At 45.7% G+C, this 20,024-nt stretch overlaps 1 protein-coding gene across 3 annotated transcripts in view; it reads right to left on the bottom strand.

Moving 5' to 3' along the window:
- The window catches only part of STX18 (syntaxin 18), a 120,097-nt gene that overhangs the window by 8,273 nt on the left and 91,800 nt on the right, over positions 1-20,024 (bottom strand). For all 3 annotated transcript variants that reach the window (XR_002643655.3, XM_022567018.3, XM_022567020.2), the window contains exons 6-7: positions 15,078-15,193; positions 5,479-5,567 (exon numbers count right to left, since the gene is read on the bottom strand). Coding sequence is in view for 2 of the 3 variants with exons in the window: in XM_022567018.3 (XP_022422726.1) it covers positions 5,479-5,567; positions 15,078-15,193 (205 nt within the window). In the remaining variant the exon portion in view is untranslated. The remainder of the gene's footprint in view (positions 1-5,478; positions 5,568-15,077; positions 15,194-20,024) is intronic.

Here is a 20,024-nt window from a genome sequence, read left to right as displayed (position 1 = left end):
CCTCTCAGGCCTGAGAAGCACAGGCACACAGAGCTCCCTGGGGCTCAGTGGCAGCCCGCACGGGCAGGGGCTTCCCAAGGTGCTGAATGCAGCCTCAGCTCCACGATCAGCACCAAGGGCAGGGGGACCTACAGGCCCTGCACCGACACACCTGCCATGTCCTCCATCTCCATGAGTCCCAGAAAAGGGAGATGAGAGGTCCGGATGACGGAGGAGGAGCATGACGGCAGCCAGCCTGTCCTTCTGCGCCACTGCACTCTACATTGTTTAGGTCTCACAGCAACACACAGTGCTTTCCCTCAGTGCAGACCCCCAACAGCAGTGGTGGGCATCATGGTTAAGAGTCTAGGACTTGGGGGCCCAGCAACAGTCCCTACCACATGGGGCAGCATAAATTAATAAATGCTCAAGCGCTCATACGGTACTGGGCTGAGACGGTTACATGCACGTCAGGCAGTATCATTTCACTGCTTTATTCCATTCGGAAGTAAGTCAGACTTTCAAGTAGGGCCCCCCAAAAGGGTTGATAATCTGGTTTAAAGGATACAGATCCACATTGTGAATACACTGTCACAGAAATCCTCTTTTAATCTAATCCTCTTTACTACAGTTTTAAAAAGAAAATCATTCCTACCAAGGCCTTTGAGCGTCAGATGAGACCAGGAGAAGGATGTGCATTGCAAAGACCTACGAGCAGTCCACTGAAGCGACACTGTGAACCCGCAGGGGGCTTGGCCTAGAAGGCAGTCTGCCCCTTGGCTCAGGCGACCACCGCCCAGGCCCACTCTGGTTGTGCTTTATCTGTGCCAAACGCCTTCACACTTGTGGCTCTGGGACCCTCACCGTGACCCCCACCTGTGCCCCTGTGAACCTCCCCAGGGTCTGTGCCCCAGCATTCACCTGTGTGGCGCTCAAATTCCATCAACAATTCTCCTGTTCTCAATGTGTAAGCCAAGCTTGGCCACAGACCACAAGCCCTGCCAGCCAGCCCCCTGGTGCTTCCAAGGGCCCACCTCCGGGGACAGGGGCTAGGGACACTTTTCATGTGATCTGAAGAACAGAAGTCACATTCATGTCTTTAAAAATCATTCCAAGAAATACATCACTAAGTGCAGTGGTTTCACTGGAGGCGAGTAAAATGAATGTGGGCTTAGAAAGGAGGCATTTTCTCTGGGTAACATCAGAAGACAATTTGGTTCCACTCAGCCTGACCACAAAACATCTGCTTATGTTAACTCAAAGGGCATTAATATCCCTGCATCATGAGTGATGAATGGAAACGTGCTGTGCGAATCACACAATGCTCCGCAGCCATTCTGGAACGAGTAACGACAGCTCCTATGGGTGAAATAATGAATTAAACTGCTATTATAGGGCTTAATTCATTATTTTACCCTGAGGAACAGCGATTATGACTTATGACCACAATTTGCTGTAACACTTTCCAATTTCAAACCAATAGTATGGCATTTCTTTCTCTTCATTTTCAGGGTTGAGCCTTTTAAATAAGGTTCGGGTCAGTCAGACTGTAAGATATGGTACTTAGCTATGAGCCCCAATTAAGAAAGAAGTGAACTGAACATTAAACAGCTTGTCATAAAAGTACTGAGCAGCACAGCCTTCTGCCCCATCCTCTTGCAATTACGCGATAAAAATTAGGGAGGTCCTGCTGGTTCTGATTGCTTAGGTCACTGATATCATGACGCCGAAATAACTAGCATTATTGGGAATGATCCCTGGCATGTTTCTGGACAATGCTTCATTCATTTGGACACTGCTTGGACAAAGCATGGTGCACCAACCATCATTATGGAAAGACGAGCCTTATGATATGAACGTGTGTTTCTCATACGCAACAGCTACATACATCACACTCGGAACATGTGCAGGGAACCCAGAACCACATGGGGCCAGCAACGATCTCTCACTGTTTGTGAGGGAACATTCTCTGAGCAGCTGCTATGTGCCCTGCACTTCCCTGGGCACTCATACATACATGGCTGTATTCCTGACAATCCTGTCAACTTACCAAGCTGAAGTTCGGTGAGGCTTATTTTCTTGCCCCCAAATTACACAGGCAGTAAGTGACAAAAAGAGGGTTGAAAACCAACTCTGTCAAGTCCCAAAGCCCTTAACTGGGGCCATCTCTCACTGGGGCCAAGCATCAGCTGGTCACAGATATCCTTGCTGCCAGCCTTCCACTGGTCCAGCCCCCGTGCATCCTGCAGCTTCTAAGCACGCGTCTGTGCAGGTTAACAAGCTGCTACTGCTCACCACTGCCTGCGGGGAAGGCAAGTCCTCTGGCAAACGACTGACTGCCATTCTTCTAGCTACTTCCTTTATGAAGCGGTGCAGTGTATTTTTTTAAAAAGCCCTAAATGGAAGCTAAGTTCTGCCTAAATACAAATGTATTCTTTCTTAATGAAGGGATAGTACTATACATATTTTTATCTCTAGCAAAGATAGGTGGTCATGTTACATGATACGGGGGAACGTGACACCATTTTCAATGATAAAGTTATTTTGTGTAAGCTGAAGGAAAACTATGAGCTTTTAAGAAACTCTGGCCATCATTTGGCTATCAGGGAGCGTGATCAAATTGTCCGCCTGGGCCTTCCCTCCAGCGTTGTGTCCCGGGGTGATGTGCTGTGCCTTTCTCTCCCCTGTATGCACTGTTTCAAACACCAGCCCTCAGGTGTATCCCACAGTCACGTCTCCAGCCCAAGCCCCAGGCCCGGGATCCCAGCGCCCACCAGACACCTCCCACGGACTCACACCTGTCCGTGACCAGGTCCTCATTTCCTGACTGCCGGCATCCTGCTTCCCCAGGTCACAAAGCTCCAGGCTCTTTCTCCTGCCTCACTCTCTTCACACGCCCTGCTGCCCTCCAGTGGATCACCAGGTCCAGTCCACTTCCCGCAGCAGCTCTCTCATCTCCGCTCACTTCCACTCCCTGGCCATCGTCTTCAGCCTCCCTCTACTTGACTGGGCAGCCACAGCTACTGCCTGGAGTCTACACTGCCGCAGTCTACACTGCGAGGCCTCCGGGTCACGTGCCTGCTGGTCTGGGGGGCACTGAGCACATACTCCAAGTCAGAGGTGTGGAAGGAAGGCAGGGGCCTGGCAGGCCCCTTTAAGGTGTTTGAGTTACTTCCTTAGCTCAGGATTATTTTTATCTATCAGGGGCACAGATAGCTCTGCTTCTTGTTCTAAAGAAAGTCCCACAGCCTCTGAGGGAGCACCCCCATAGCAAGTCCCAGGAAAGTCATGGCTAATGGTGTCACCACTGGAATCAGTGTCACGCTTCTAAGGTGATGATCTTAAAGGGGAAACTGCTCATCTGGGTGAATGAATGTTTGTGAAACAGTCCTGAGTATAAAATATGTATGAAGACTCCATGGAGCGGCAGCTGCCACCCCGCGTGGCCCTTTGATCCTGCCGTGAGGGCAGCACACGCACCACAGCCCTTCCCCACACACGTGAGCACTGCCCAGGCCCCCCCGACCCTGTGCAGCCCAGGGCTGCCCTGCCTCTATGCACACCTGCCACTCTGAAGGGGAAAGGCTGAGGGAACTCAGTTATGAGTGCCTTCTGTATGCCTGGCACCCTCTTGGATCAACTCACTCAGTCATTAGCCCACCGTGAGGGGCCACCGGTGTTTCAATCCCACAATCAGGCGTGGGGAAGAAACAGGAAGCCTCGAGAGCAAGAGGATTCCGAGCCAGCTTTATGCTCTCGGCAGCCAATGCTCAAGAGAGCAGACCTGGCCCCCTTGCTGGGGCTGGTGAGGCCTCTGTCAGGCCGCCCAGGTCAGTCTGCCAGTGCTCCTGTGCAGGCTACACTCACCTAGACCACCAGATCCCAGCGGGCACTCACATGAGCTGTGATGCAGGAAAAAAGCTCAGGGTTTGGAGCCAGGGCTCGGGGCATGGAGCATGGCTCAGGTGCTCGGCTCTGTGACCTTGCACGGGCTTTGGAAGTTTTGTGCCCCATTTTCGTCAACTATACAAGAGAGATAATTCCTACTTCACTAGACTGTTATGAGATTAAACAAACAAGGCCTAGTGCATAGAAGGTGTTCATAAATATAAATAATAATAATAACTTAGATAGAATATTCTAGTAGTTCTTACTGATGATCCTGCTTTACCATTTAAAACAACCTAGAGTTTTTAATATTATATTCATCAAAGTCACTCATCCATTCGACAAACAGTTCCCACCCCTGCTCTAGGCTCTGGGAACACAGCAGTGAAGGCAGACAGATTTCCACCCTCGGGGCACTTGTATTCTAGTGGAGGGATGAGGGCAGGATGTGGGCACACAGACATAGTGGCTGGGGCCACTTCAGGCCAGGTGGTCGGGGAAGGACTCTCTGAGGACATAACATCTGAGCCTGTAGGACAGGAAGACAAGAGTGAAGAGCTTGGTGACACGAATGCCTCTGTGTGAGGTCTGGGAGGAGATGGGTGCCTCTCTCACTCGACAGCCATGGCTCGAAGCTCTACCTCTCATCTTCTTCAGGAGACATCAGGAGACCGCTGACTCAACCAAGTAAGTGGCTCACTTACTTGCGGCCACTCAAGTAAGTGGCTCAACCACATTAGTAAGTGGCTCAACCACTTACTAATGAGGGGCCCTTGGACAAGAGAGCTGACTGCTTTTTGCCAAAGTTACAAGAAGACAGTAATGCCCCAACACCTCTTAGTGTGATTACTGAGACTATCACAGATAAAACCAGTAGTAAAAAGCTCTGTCCACCGTAAACAGCTGCAAATTAAGATGTCATTTGCCAGGCGCAGCCACTGGAGGGGGACTGTGTGGGAACCAGCTTCTCAGCTCTTTGGGCAAGGCCAGCAGCCCACCAGGGCAGCTCTAGGACACATCTGTTCCCAACCCCAGGTACACGTACTCCTTGTGGCTCTGTCACACCGATGTCCAGACAGCTGTGCATAGACCCGGCTGTAAACGAACAGGTAGGGGCTCTGGCCAAATCTGTCCCTTTTCTTTTGAAACTCACCCAGAGATAATAAAATACAATTGGCAACTAGGGGACAGGTAAATAAAGGGAAGTGATATTCGCAGTTAAGGTGTTACTCTTTCATTCTTCAGCCATTACTTATGCTTTCCTCACATTACCATGCACCAGTAATTCAAACAATTAAAAAGCACCATAGCAGCGATTATAAAAGACCCATTTAGAATAGAAGACTATTTTACTGCCACTGAAAAGACATCTAATATTAATAAAATTATTCCAAGGCAATTTCTTCTTTAAGCTACTGTAAATTTTAAACATAAGAAAAGCATACTAAGAATCTGGAAATCAAGTGGAAAATTGATCTAAAATATTTATTTATAATTTTTAAAACTCAGTATAAAAATTAGGGCAAGGGCATTTAGGATGACCTCCTACTCAATGAAATATTCTTACTAAAACTAGTTAAAAATACATGATTAGGCAGAGAATAGCATTACCATTTGTATTTCTTCTGGGGATAATTCATCTTCACCTTTCCCATCTCCCCAGGTTCCCAATTCAGGTTGTGCTTCGGCCGGAATCTTTTCTGTTAAAAAAAAAAAAATTTGAAAGTAGGCAGAAGGCAAAATATTCACTTTAGAATAGGTTGTCTTAGGATGCAGGCATATTTAAAAACATGAGATGGAAGGAAATCATAGAGCTTTGTCCACATTCGACTATCTGTTGGTTAATATTCAAGCACTGCAGCATGACTCTTTACAATGTAAAGATCTGTGTGTGTGTGTGTGTGTGTGTGTGTGTGTGTGTGTGTGTATGGATAGAGGGGACCCATGCACAGTTTCAGTATTGCTCTGATCTCAGTAATGGTCGCAAACCAAATGGACATTCTTCAGGACCAGTTTTCAAGTGGACTTGACTTCAAAACACATACTCGTATGCTTATACTCCTCCCTCTACTTTTTAAAGACTGCAAAATGTATGGGTAATTTCATTAAAAAAAATATATATATACATATATAAAAAATAGAGGAAATGACATACCACGCCAATCCCATTCCCCTCCCAGAAGTAACCACTGTTTGTCAGTGCTTTGATGGAGTCTCGCAGGCTCTATCCAGCACACTCACACACACACACAGATATGCAATTCCCTGCCTCCTCCGCAGCCTAGAGATAATTTATAGTTCTGTGTGTGTGGCAGTGTGCTTTTCACAAAGATATCAGTGGTAACACATTGTTCTAAAACTTGCTTTTTATAACTTAACAATGCATCCGGGTGATTATCCAATGTCATTCCACATATATCTACCTTGTTCTTTTTTTTTTTTTTTTTTTTGCGGTATGCGGGCCTCTCACTGTCGTGGCCTCTCCCGTTGCGGAGCACAGGCTCCGGATGCGCGGGCTCAGCGGCCATGGCTCACGGACCCAGCCGCTCCGCGGCATGTGGGATCTTCCCAGACCAGGGCACGAACCCGTGTCCCCTATATCGGCAGGCGGACTCTCAACCACTGCGCCACCAGGGAAGCCCTACCTTGTTCTTTTAATTGCCGCATAACATTCCACCGTAAGGAATTTTCTGTATAACTGTAACTCCACTGATAAACCTTTGGTTACTTTGGGTTTTCTGCTAGTACAATGGTACGTGTGCCAGTCCATGCTTTGGTGCATTTTGATGTACACCAGGACGGGAACCTGGGCATGGACTGCTGACTAGCGGTAATTTTACTTTTAATCTAGAGAACACTTTGACCGGGATCACATAAACATGGGCCAGATCTCTGACAGAGCAGAACAACAGCACAGCTGCCAGAAGGGTCTGCCCCACCCGGGACCCTGATAGAGAGGCCTATGCGGCTCATCCAGGGGTGGGCTGGGAGCAAGGTGGGGGTGGGGTGGGGGGAGGCGGAGCGTCACTCCTGGGCGGAGGCTGTAATGGGGTCTCTTTTTGGATAGGTGACTTTGTGTCGGGTGTCTCAGCAGTGCCTCTGGGCTTGTCAGTGGGTTGCCAAATACTTAAAGGCAAATACTGCTTCTTTTTCTTTTCTTCCCCAATCTCAGTAAATTTCCCATAGCTGCTCTCAGCCCCATGAGATGGGCAAAAGTCCAGAGTTTTTGCTTTGAGACTGATAAGGGAAAAGAACATAATGATAGCACCAATTTAGGGAAAGAAGGTTAGGCAGACCTATGTACAAGGTATGGTTATTATTCTGGATATGTCATCACAAAAAAACTCCATGTCATCTGCGACCTTGTGCAAGTTTTTAAAAATTGGCTGTTTTTGCCAGAACTGTCATCATATTTATAAAAGACACATGTATAACTTAGATATAATATAGGACCTATAAATATAATACATAATTTTTATATTAAAGATATTTATAAAAGGTTGAAAACATCTTTAGAAGCTGAGGAGGTGTTTTTCTGAGACCACATTCTTCAGGTGGAACATCTGTACTTTTCACTCATCCCACCCCCACCACTAGAGCCCTCTATCTCCTACCTGACCTCATTATTGTATCCATCTCAAGCTTTTACCTTTATGTGTTTTAAGGATAAGAACATCAAATTTAGAAACACAGAAACATATTCACATCGGAACGAAGCATAAATCAGCTGTGAGCTGGAATGGAAAGTTTGTTAAGAGCCTTTGCAGCTACCTGGAGCCACCCTGACCTGCAGCTGTAAGAATCAGCCTGAAGCACGGCACGCCCCATGTGAGTGCTCTGCCCAGACCTCCATGCACCCCGATGCCAAGGCACTCAAGTCCAGACTCCTTGGTCCAGTACTCAAGGCCCTCCGTATGGTCTGGCCCCATCCACCTTTCCCACCTTAAGGCCCACTCCTCCTCCCCTTTCTGTGAGTTTTGCTGACCCAGAAGTGGTTTCTTTACTGACTACATTCCATACCTCTCCCACGCTTTCCGGCCTCTGAGTATTTACTCATGCTGTTTCCTCTGCCTAGAACATTCTAAGCTTCCCCTTTTTCAGGTTCAGACTCATTTCTCCGGACCACCTCCTCCTGAAGTTCCCTGGCCCTCTGAGTGGACTACGTCTTTCCCACCTGTGCCCTCTTTTTTGGCACTACTCACTTTCTCAGGGGCTGGAATCTGAGCTTCCCTGTCAACTGAGGGCAGGACCCGTGACTGACTGGAGAAGAAGGGCAAGAAGTATTCACAAATAACCGTACCCATCTTAGCGGAAACCAATGTCAGGAAACAAATTATAAATGGTCCACAAAGATCTCATCCTGGCTGAGTAAGAATATGGAAGGAAAAAAACCTAAACCTCAGACATGCACAGAAGGTCAGCTGTGCCCACAGAGGTGCTTTATTGTGCTGCCTAAATCAAAAAGTAACAAGACTAGTGCCTTTTTTAAGAAACAGGAGTATGACAAGCAAGAAACCACCCTCTGCCTAGAAGTGTACCGCCTAGTCCTACACTAAGGTATTTTTTCTAAGTTACCTCTCATGTTTCAAAAGCAAAATGAAAAACCTGAAAAGATAAGCAAAAAGACACCACATAGCCCAGATTTTAAAAATCCTTCTGCTAACTGTAGATAACTTTAGCAAAATTCCCATGGACAGGAAAAAGCTGTCATCCAATGGCACAGAGAAAAGGGCAGATATACGACCCCTAAGAGGAACCAGCTGGGTGTGGGGGACGAGATTTACCTGCCAGCATCGAGGTGGGGACGGAGATGAAATGGCAAAGGCCCTGGAAAACTGGCAGCACCACGGAGGTCTGCGCAGGCTTCTCCCCTCCCCACACATTCCCCTTAGGTGACGCATCCAGGCTGGGCATCCTGGATGCCCGCGGCTCTGAATGCCTATGTCCTATGACTCCCAAAGACCTCCAGCCCTGAGTTCTTCCCTGATCTCTAGGCTCACTCCAACGGACTCACTATTTCCACCTGAAAATCCAATAGGCATCTCAGACCTCACACGTGTAGCCAGAATATGATTCTGCTCCCTCTCACTCCTCCCGGCCTCACTGCCGATCCTCGCACCTTCCTCATCTTGGTCGGTCCAGCCCAAACCTAGAAGTTGCCCTTGATGGCTCTCTTTCCCTCGCCTCTCGCATCCTACCTACTGGCTAACCTTCAGTTCCCAAGTGTGAGCGGAGTTTGAGCCCTTGTCTCCGTGGCCATCTCCACCGCCACGTCCCTCAGGTGACACCTCATCCCACCGGCGTGTGGCCTCCTGCAATAGATTCCCAACAAGGCCACTTGGTTCCTCTTTTTCTCACTCCACTCCAGCTCCACACGGTAGTCAGGGAGGTTTTAAATGCGACCCGGGCCTTGTCACGCTCAGCTTCACAACCTCCAGGGCTCCTCACTACACGCAGACTCAGAGCTGAACCTTTCCCACGGCCTGTAGGGCCCTGTGTGATCAGGCCTCTGCCTCCGTCTCTCACCCCTTCTTGTACCATTCTCACTGGCGCCTCCCTCTTGTGTGTGTGCGTGTACATGTGTGTGCACGTGTGTGGAAATATGCCAGCTCATTTCTCCCTCCTTGATCTTTTCACTGGCTGGTCCCTCCGCCTGGAGAACTTTTACCTGCAGGAGGGTTCTGATTTCTCCACATCCTGCAAACACACTTATCGTCTGCCTTTTTCATTCTAGCCATCCTGGTGGGTGTGAAGTGGAATCTCATTGTGCTTTTGATTTGCATTTCCCTGATTACTAATGATGTCGTGCATCTTTTCGTGTGCTTTCTGGCCATTTGTATTTCTTCTTTGGAGAGATTTCTATTCAGACCCTTTGCCCATTTTAAAATTGGGTTATCATTTTCTTATTGACTTGTAAAAGTTCTTTCCATGTTCTAGATATAGACCCCTTATCAGATATATGATTTTCAAATATTTTCTCCCATTCTGTGGGCTTTTTTCACTTTCTTTTTTTTTTTAACCTTTAAAGCACAAAAGCTTTTAATTTTGGTGAAGCCCAGTTTATCTAATTTTTCCTTTTGTTGCTTGTGTTTTGGTGTCATATCCTTGTTAATCTTTTGTCAAATCTGAGGTCAGGAAGATTTAGCCCTATGCTTTCTTTTTTTTAAAATTTATTTATTTATTTATGGCTGTGTTGGGTCTTCGTTTCTGTGCATGGGCTTTCTCTAGTTGTGGCAAGCGGGGTCCACTCTTCATCGCGGTGCGCGGGCCTCTCGCTATCGCGGCCTCTCGTTGCGGAGCACAGGCTCCAGACGCGCAGGCTCAGTAATTGTGGCTCACGGGCCCAGTTGCTCCGTGGCACGTGGGATCTTCCCAGACCAGGGCTCGAACCCGTGTCCCCTGCATTGGCAGGCAGATTCTCAACCACTGCGCCACCAGGGAAGCCCCAGCCCTATGCTTTCTTATAAGAGTTTTAGGGTTTTAGCTCTGTGTAGGCTTTTGGTCTATTTGAGTTACTTTTTTATAAATGGTGTGAGTTAAGTGTCAAACTTAGTTCTTTTGCATGTGGATATCCAATTTTCCCAGCACCATTTGTTGAAGAGACCGTTCTTGCCCCCTTGAATGATCTTGGTCCCCTTGTTGGAACTCAGTTGACCAGAGCCACACGGTTTTAATTCTGGATTCTCAATTCTGTCCCATTGGTCCATATGTCCGTCCTTGTGCCAGTACCACACTGTCTTGATTACTGTTGCTTTGTAGTAAGTTTCGAAATTGGGAAGTGTGAGTCCTCCTACTTTGTTCTTTTCCAAGACTGTTTTGGTTATCCTGAGTTCCCTGCGCTTCCTCATGGATTTTAGAATCAACTTGTCAATTTTCACAAAGAAATCAGCTGGGATTCTGAAGAGGAATGCATTGAAACTGTAGATCATTTGGGGGTGTACTGCCATCTTAACAACACTAATTCTTCTGATTCATGATCTTGGGATATTTTTCAATTTATCTGGATCATTTTTAATTTCTTTCAACAATGATTTGCAGCCTTCAAAGTACGTTTTATATTTTTGTTGAATTTGTTCTTTTTGATGCTGTCATAAAGGAATTGTTGCTTTTTAAATTCTATTTTTGGGTTATTCATTGAAAGTATACAGAAATGAAATCTCTGTATAATGGTTTTGTATCCTGCAACCTTGCTGAACTCATTTACTACTTTTCTTTTATTGGTGGATTCCTTAAAATTTTCTGTACACAATACCAGGCAGTTTGTAAATAGAAAAAACTTCCTTCCTAATCTAGACTTTCATTTCCTTTGCCTTCCTAATTGCCTTTGCTATCTTGGCCAGCCTACTAATTGACTTCCAGTACTCATTTGAAAAAGAATCCTGCCCAATCCTTAGTGTCAAGCAATGGATCTCGTCATAGCTGCTCTACGAACTAACGTAAAATGTGTTCTTTGTGGAACCCTACTGCACATGCCAGACACTGCCTGGCCCTTTACACTAGCTCCTGAAATGCTCACAACAAACCACAGCCACATGATACTGTAAGAAAGTTGAGGCTCAGAGTTCAAATAACTTGTCCAAGGTCACGGTGCAGGACAGAGGCCAGACTGCGAAACCAAGGTTCAGACCCTTCCATGACATCACACTGCAACCACTGTGCTTTCCCTTCCCTCACACTCAGAGGAAGGGATGGCCCATCTCCATGAACAGAAAATGGATAAAGGTGGGGTACAGCAACAGTAATAGCTTTCTTTTGGGAAAAACAAACAAAATGAAGTAGAAAAAGCCTGTTATATATGCAGGAATTTGTACGTAAAGTGTGCACATTTTTAAAATGCACTAGTTAAGATTTTATTACCCTTTGGGACTCCACATAACCAAGGAAGAGATGGCTCAGAAATAAGCATCACCAAATGACCATGGAGGAAAGAGCTGCCTGGTGGAGCTGTGGGGACAGTGAAGTGGAGCCAGGAGTGGCAGCAGGGGCCAGGATACAGGGGAAAAAGCAAGAGAGGACCAAGATGGGGCGGGAGGAGTCCTGAGATGTATTTACAAAATGGGGGAAATGGTTCTCGGAAGCGCCACTAAATGCTGCAGCTGGGACCTTGACGGCCTCCAGAGAGACACCCTTCACACCATTCTGCTCCTACACGTTGATCAGAAGCTAAACTGGAGGGTTCTCTCAACATATTGGTGGGCTGGCTTCGTCAGGAGATAACTTCGTGATTATAAAGCACCCCAATACTGACTTTAAGATACAAATATAAACCGTGAGGAACAGCATTCTTTCAGTGACCATTTGTTTTCTACCACCGAGAGGCATTAAGTTCCTTTTGCTTCAGGAAATATTTCCACAGCAACTAAAAGCAATCAGTGCTCCAAACAGAGTCTTCATTCATTCATTTTTTTCAACAAAGATTTAATGAGCACCTCCTATGTGCCAGGTATTGTTCTGGGTGCCAGTGTTACAGCACTGAACAAAGCACATACAGAAATTCCCGTCCCTGTGGAACTTAAGTTTGAGTAGGGGAGCCAGAGCATAAAGGATATAAATGAGTCAAACATATAGAACGGTAGTGACAAGTGCCGGGGAGAAAGACAAAACAGGGAAGACCAGATCGGGAGGCTTAGTGCGTCATCCTCTTTCTACTGACCCTCATTCCTCAGGGATCCCAGCCTGTCTCATGGGATTGACGTGATCTAAAGACCTGTCCCCTGACCTCTAGACTCATAAACCCAACTTCCTGTTCAACCTCTGTGCCAGGCATCCCTAAATTAACATACTCCACACTGAGCTGATCTGCAGCCCCCAGCCTGCCCCCCCTCAGCCTCCCACATCTCAGTGAAGGGCAGCCAGCTTCTTCCCACTGCCAACAACCACTGCAGCCTTCCTTGCCCCATCTCCTCCTCATGCCCCACGTCCAGGGAGCACATTCTGTGGCTCAACTTTCAAAATATATCCAGAATTCCACTTCTCCGCGTCCCAGCTACCATGCTTGGTGTGCTGCGCCACCACCTTGTTCCTAGGAGACTTTAGCAGCCTCCTAACTCTCCCTATCTTGCTTCTTCATGCCCTGAACGATCTATTGCAACAGGGCAGCCAGAGGGACCCTGCTCAAATGTAGTCCTCTGTGTGACAGTCCTCTGTGCAAGCAGCCTGGTGGCCTCCCACCTCACTCAGAGTAAACAGCTCTCCCGTGGCCCGCAAGGCCCCATGACCTTGGTGCCCTGGTGCTTGCTTGCTTCCTGTCCCTCTGCTCTTCCCTTACTCTGCAGCCTCCCGGCTGCTCATTAGCACATCAGGCACTTCTGCTTCCTTTGCCTGTGACTCTCTTCCCACAGAGAGCCACGTGGCTCACTCCTCACTGCCCTTGGGTCTTTACTGAAACCTCAAGGACTCCGACCTCTCCAGTGGGCCATATCTCTATTACCAGGACCCCCTGTCTTATAGCACAGACTGACTGTGTACCCAGTTGTGTAATATTCCATTACCATCTGTTCCCCTCTGGACTGCAAGCACACGTGCCTATTTTCTACTCGCTCCTGTATCCCCAACACCTAGCGCAGTGCCTGGCATAACAGTTCTCACTGTGAGCGAGGGACCCAGCAAGGGCAGACTCTCTCTAAGTGAGATTTACCCTCACCTGGGCCCCAAGACTCTGGACTGGCTTCTCCCCACTCTCAGCAGCCCTGACGATGGTTCCTGAATGAATGAATGGATGGATAAAGGGTCGAGCAGCTATGTCTGGCAGGAGTAAATTTAGATATGATACCCCTATGTATTGTTTACGAAAAGCAGGGCCCCATCACTTTGTGACTGATGCTGGGGTTTTCCCTCATTAGGAACAAGCGGAGATGGGGATGGGAGGGTGTGTGCGAGGCCTGTGGCCTATGGGACAGGGCAGCCTTCAGAGAGGATGGGCTCAGGCTTGACAAAGAGTGACCCACACCTGGAATCCCAGTGACGCTCTTATCTTGTTATTTGACTTTTGATAGGTTATATAATTTCTTCAAAGCTCTGTTTCCTCACACATAAAATGATGACAATAACACCTCAAAAGACTCAGTGAGACTTGATTTGTTGACACCCCCAGTGGGTGCCCAGCACAATGAAGGGGGTGGTCACTGAACGCCAGTCTCCTTGCCCTTCCGACAGAAGCTGTTTTCAGCTACAGAAAGGCCTCTGGCATCTTTCAGGCTCACAAAGCCCCAAATGCATTCTGAATTCCCTCGCTTGTAATATGTAGGGAATAAATTAGATGGAAGGGCAGCACAGATGCACATGTAAATGCCAGGTCCACCATTTATGAACTTTTAACTTGGACAAGAAAAAGATCATAAAATCCATCCCAGAGGGCTGCTACAAGGATGGTGGTGATGTCTGTGAAGATTCAGGACAGTGCCTAGTACCTGGGAGGTATGCAGTAAATGACAGCCATTGTGAGAGTACAGAAGAGGAGGCGAGGAAGACTCTCGGGCCTCAGCATCCTGGGATTCACACAAAGCAAAATCTCATGTGCCTCCGAGGTACAGCAAACTAAGCATGCATCCCCTACACAGGGTGGCCACCCTGGCCAGACACATGGATTGAAGATGTCCCTGACAGCATTATATATACATTCCCCTATGTTTCCAGACTTTATAGAGACACTGTATTTATCCAGCATCTACCATGTGTTAGGAGCTGTTCTAAGTTATGCGCCGGCTAGCAAACATGAAGACAGGAAGTGTATAAACCCAGACTTGCATTTTGTCCTATTGGCTCAATTGGCTGACAAAGGCGGCTGACACCACAGGCTCCGCCCCAAGGCAGGATGGTCAGGTCCAGGCAAGGTCAGTGTTGACAGTGCACTGCGTGGGTGCAGGGGAGGCAGCGCCCCACCGTTCCTGAGACTGACAGGCAGAGATCCCCATGATTCTTCCAGGTTCTAAGTCTCCAGTCCCCACCCCACTGGTGCGCAGCAACTCAGGCCCTTTCTCTAGAACTTGGCGGCTGCCAGGTGACTGGGGGATCCTCCCACCCCGCCCTTGCGGCGGCATTAAGATCCAACTGTGACCAAAAAAGACTGACACTTCCGTGTTTCCTTTGCTTTATGCAAATACTAACACCACAAGATGTCTGGGGCTGTGTTCCTTCTTTTTCTGCTTTGTATTTTGGCCAACGTGTCACAAGGAAGAGGCGCAAGGCAAGATTCTGATTTTAATTCATACCTGGAAATTCTTCAGTGACAGGTCTTTCTTCAGAGTCTTTTGAAGGATTCTGTGAAACTTTCTCAGAAGACATGGATTGTCTTGTCTTTGTATTTGGTTCTGGTTCCAGCTTAGATCTAAAGATAAAAAATTAGCAGTCATATCATTTACTTACACAGGATTCCGCCTGAAAGCAGAGAGGAGTCACACGTGGCCCTCACGCTTGCTCTGTGCCCTCTGGGGGAGAGCAGAGCTGCTGCCCTGGGCCCGGCGGCCATCCCCACACAGCTCTAGTGGGGCACTTACTACATGGCAGACCGCACAGCCCCAGCCATAACACGCAGCAGGACGAGTGCCATCAGGACGCACCGAAGGAAAGGACACCAGAACAGCCCGACCTCCTGAACCCACACTCTACACGTGGGCAGCGAAGGCCGACTGCTCTAAGTTCAACAAACCCAAGAAGCTGGTTGTCTTACACCAATGCAAGAGTGTTGCTGACTACACACATGCACGTGTTATATAACAAATATGATATATAAGTAATATCTGAAAATAACTGAACCATAAAAGCACAAGTCTTTACATATCCACTGGGGGGCAAGGCCTTGACTCAGGTCCCTGAGCCTCAGCACTTGGCACTGGCCCTGGGCTCCTCCCACAGTGTATTCTCTTCCACCCTCAGGGCCAGGTGCAACCTCACACGCTCACAGAGGCCTCCTCTGACTCTCCTACCTAAAACAGGCCTCCTCCTGTTACTCTGTGCCCCTGTCTGTCTTCTCCCCAGCAGTCACTGCAGTCTGGAACCATCCTGCTCGTTCATTTCTTTACTGTCTGTCTCACTCCACTGCAGTGCACGCTCTGAGAGCAGAGTACCTGACTTCGTAAGTCGTAGTTGCTGTGTGGCCCTAGGCTCCAGATGAGTGTGTGCCATTTAGTGTTTAATAAATATAGGTTGAATGAACGGATACTTTATAATTGTCAATAAATGGCTAATACGAGGAAAAACAACCCGGTTATGAAACAACGGGCCTTGTATTGGAATTCATACAGCACTATGAAAATTCTAGGCAGATTGCTAAAAAGATCTAAGATAATTTCCACGTTACTAGGCAGAAGGACTAAAAATAAAAAGAACAATGTAAATGCATATAAGGATGATATAATTAATGCCAGCTAACGTTTCCTGAGGGCTTATCAGGTATTGGGCACTTTTCTAAGCACTGTATATGCATAAATGTATTTAATGTCATACATCCCTATAAAGTAGTTACTAGTATTAATGGCCTTTTTACAGAGGAGGAAACTGAGGTATAGGGAAGTTAGGAAACTTGCCCAGGTCACACAGCTAGTAAATGGCTGGGCTGGGATGTGACCTTACGGAACCCAAAACACAACGGACTAGTGTTCTAAGAAAGGCTGTTTTGGGAATGCTCCTCTACAACATTCACAATAGAAATTTCAAAAGTAACTAGAGTATCAATCATGTTACGTGTTCCAGTTACTATGGCTGAGTAACAGACCACTCTAAAATTTAGGCCTTGAAACAATATTAATCATTTACCATCTATCCATGTTTCTGGGGTCAGGAATTTGGGAGCAGCTTGGCTGGGCGGTTCTGACTCATGAGGGTACCGTTATAGGGCAATGGGGCCCCACCATCTGAAGGCTTGACTGGGGCTGGAGGGTTCACTTCCAGGGAAGCTCATTCACACAGCTCTGTGTTGGTGCTGGGAGGAGCCTCATCTCTTCCTTGTGGGGCCATGTCAATATGTTACCTGGCATGGCAGCTGGCTTCCCCCAAAGAAAGCAGTCTCAGAGACTATGGTAAAAGCTTCAAGGCCTTTTATAACAGCCTCAGCCTCAGTTTATAACAAACTGTCATTTCTGTCATATTCCACTGCCCAGGCAGTTGCAATGGTCCACTCAGGTTCAAGGAGAGGGAATACAGACCTCATATCTCACACTCAATGAAGCAGTAACAAAATCACATTTTAATAAGACCATGGGGCATGGGATATGTTTGGGTGCAGCCATCTTTGAAAAATACATCTGCTATTCTAAGTATCATAGATATGCACAAAGATATAGTTTCAAGGATATTCAGCACTGCTTATAATAACAAAAAAATGACTTAGAGGTTCATCAAAAAGTACCTGGTTTAGAGTTGGAAGATACAATGAAAGAGAAGACTCCATTTGCAATAGCCAAAACAAAAAAAGATTAAAAAACAATAACAACAAAAATTGCAGCGTAAACTTAGCAAGAAAAGCCCAAAACTCACAGATGTTCTTGAAATATAAAAAAAATATACTGTAACAAATGAAAAGATATATCATGTTCTTGGATTGAAAAAAGAAATATCATAAAGCTGTTAGTTCTCCCTAATTTAAAAATATAATGTGATCCCAATAAAAATATCACCAGGTTCCCCTCCCCCGCCATCTTGAAGTCAGACAAGTCAATTATAAAATTCATTTGGAAACATGCAAGAATAGTCAGAAAAACTGTAAATAAAGATTGAACTCTAGTTAATGATATACATGCTGAAGTACTTAAGGATAAGTGTACTGATGTTTGCAATTTATTTTGAATTGCATAAAAAAATGCCAAATGGTGTTAACGCCTATGGAGGGAAATTTGGTAATATCTAGCAAAATTATATTTACTTTCTAACCCAGAAATATGACTTCTATGACTCTATCCCAAAGATACAGCAATAATATGAAAAAGTAGGTGCAAGGCTATTCATTGTAGCAATTTTGTAATTCAATTTTAATACAGCAAAATCCTGAAAACTAACCATATGTCCATCAACCGGGAACTGGCTTAATAAACTCTGGAGTACTATGGAGCTGTAAGGAATGAAGAATACCTCTATATACTGCTGTGGAGCAAATCAAGCAAGGTGAAGAGAAGTGCGTATAGGAGGGAACTTCCTTAATCTGATAGAAGACATCTACAAAAAATCTACAGCTAACATCATAACTTATGGTGAAAGGCTAAATGTTTTTCCCTAAGATGAGAAAGAAGGTAGGAATGTAGTATACCTGGGCAAGAAGAGAGGAGAGAGAACAATTACAAATCATTTTATGAGGCCAGCATTACCCTGATATGGAAATCTAACAAAGATATGACAAGAAAGGAAAATTAGACAAATACCTTCATGAACATAAATGCAAACATCCTTAACAAAATATAAGCAAACTGAATTTAACAATGTATAAAAACAGCAATGCATCATGGCCAAGTGGGGTTTATCCCAGGAAGGCAAAGTTGGTTTAACATCTTAAAATCAATCAGTGTAATACACATTAACAGAAAAGAAAAGCAGGTGATCATCTCATTAGATGCAGAAAAAGCATTTGAAAAATTCAAGATACCTTCATAATAAAATGTTTCACCGAACTAGTACTAGAGAGTGTGCGGGAAAGGGTTGACGCAGCAGGTTTGGGTGTTCCAACTCCACACATTTCAAAGAAACTGGCCCTGGACCAGTTCCTGGGAGATAACCACCAAGCTCTTAGAACATCCTGCCTGATAAAGACTGTTCTTGTACCCCTGGGGCCTTGGACCACACCAGACAGTTTACACTAACAATGTGATTAATGTTGGGGTCTTGGACCAAGCTGTATGAGTTCGACCTCTGGAGGGACTAGAGACTGATTAACTAAAGCCAGCGGCTTGGGTGCTCCATGCATACATGACTGATCCCCAATGAAATCCTGTGGGCTTCCCTGGTTGACAAATACTGTGTACACGTTGTCCCACATGACACATTCTCATTGCTGGGAGAATTAAGCACTGTCCGCGCTATTCCATTGGGAGGACAACAAGAAGCTTGCATCTGGTGGCTCCTGGACTTTGCCTTTTACCTTTGCTGATCCTAATCTGTTTCTTCTCACTGTAATACTATACCATGAGTATAACAGATTTTCTGGGTTCTGTGAGTCCTTCTAGCAAATCATTAAACCTCAGGGCAGTCTTGGGAACCCCTGACAAAGAAGGGAATTTCCTAACCTGATGGAGAGCTACAGAATACCTATAGCTAACATCACACTTAATGTGAAGCAATAAATCCTTGCCCCATAATTAGGAACAAGGCAAGGATGTCCATTCTAACCACTTCTGTTCAACATGGTACTGGAGGCCCACATCCTAGGCAGTGTAATAAAGGAAGAAAAAGAAATAAAAGGCATAAAGATTACGTTATTTATATATGGCATCATTGTTTATGCAGAAAATTACACAGAACTTACAAAAAAGCTGCTAGAACTAATACGTGAATTAATTAAGGTTGCAGGACAGAAAGTTATTTTGCAGATACAAAAATTAATTGTATTTTCTATATACTAGCAATGAGAAATTGAAAAGGAAAATTAATAAAACAATACCACTTACAAGAGCTTCAAAAAATCTAGGAATAAATTTAACAAAAGATGAGCAACACACATCTACTACGCTGAAAATGACAAAATATTGCTGAGAAAAAGAAATTTAAATATAAAGATAGAAATCAATGAAAAGATATACCATGCTTGTAGATAGATATTAAGATATCCATTCTCCCTAAATTTATATATAGGTTCAGTATGATCCCTATAAAAATCCCAGCAGGTTTTCTGAAGAAGGTGACAAGCTGATTCTAAACTTTCTATGGAAATATACAAAGGATCTAGAATAGCAAAAATAATATTGAAAAAGCAGAAATTTGGAGGACTAACATCAGCTGACTTCAAGATTTACTACAAAGCCACAGTAATCAAGATAGTGAGGTACCAGAATAAAAAAATCTGATTAATAACACTGAATAAAGAGTCCAGAAACAGATATATATGTATGGTCAATTGATTTTTGACAAAGGTGCCAGGTCAATTCAATGAGGAAAAGAAAGTTGAAATATTGCTGGAATAAGTGGATATTTATATGGAATAAAATGAACCTCAACCTCATCTCACTATATCAAAA

The sequence above is a fragment of the Delphinapterus leucas genome, chromosome 5 (assembly GCF_059928025.1).
Source record: "Delphinapterus leucas isolate spDelLeu-1000000601 "Yukka" chromosome 5, BTC_Dleu_Yukka2, whole genome shotgun sequence".
Taxonomy (NCBI): Eukaryota; Metazoa; Chordata; class Mammalia; order Artiodactyla; family Monodontidae; genus Delphinapterus; species Delphinapterus leucas.
This window is presented reverse-complemented; position numbering and strand designations above follow the sequence as displayed.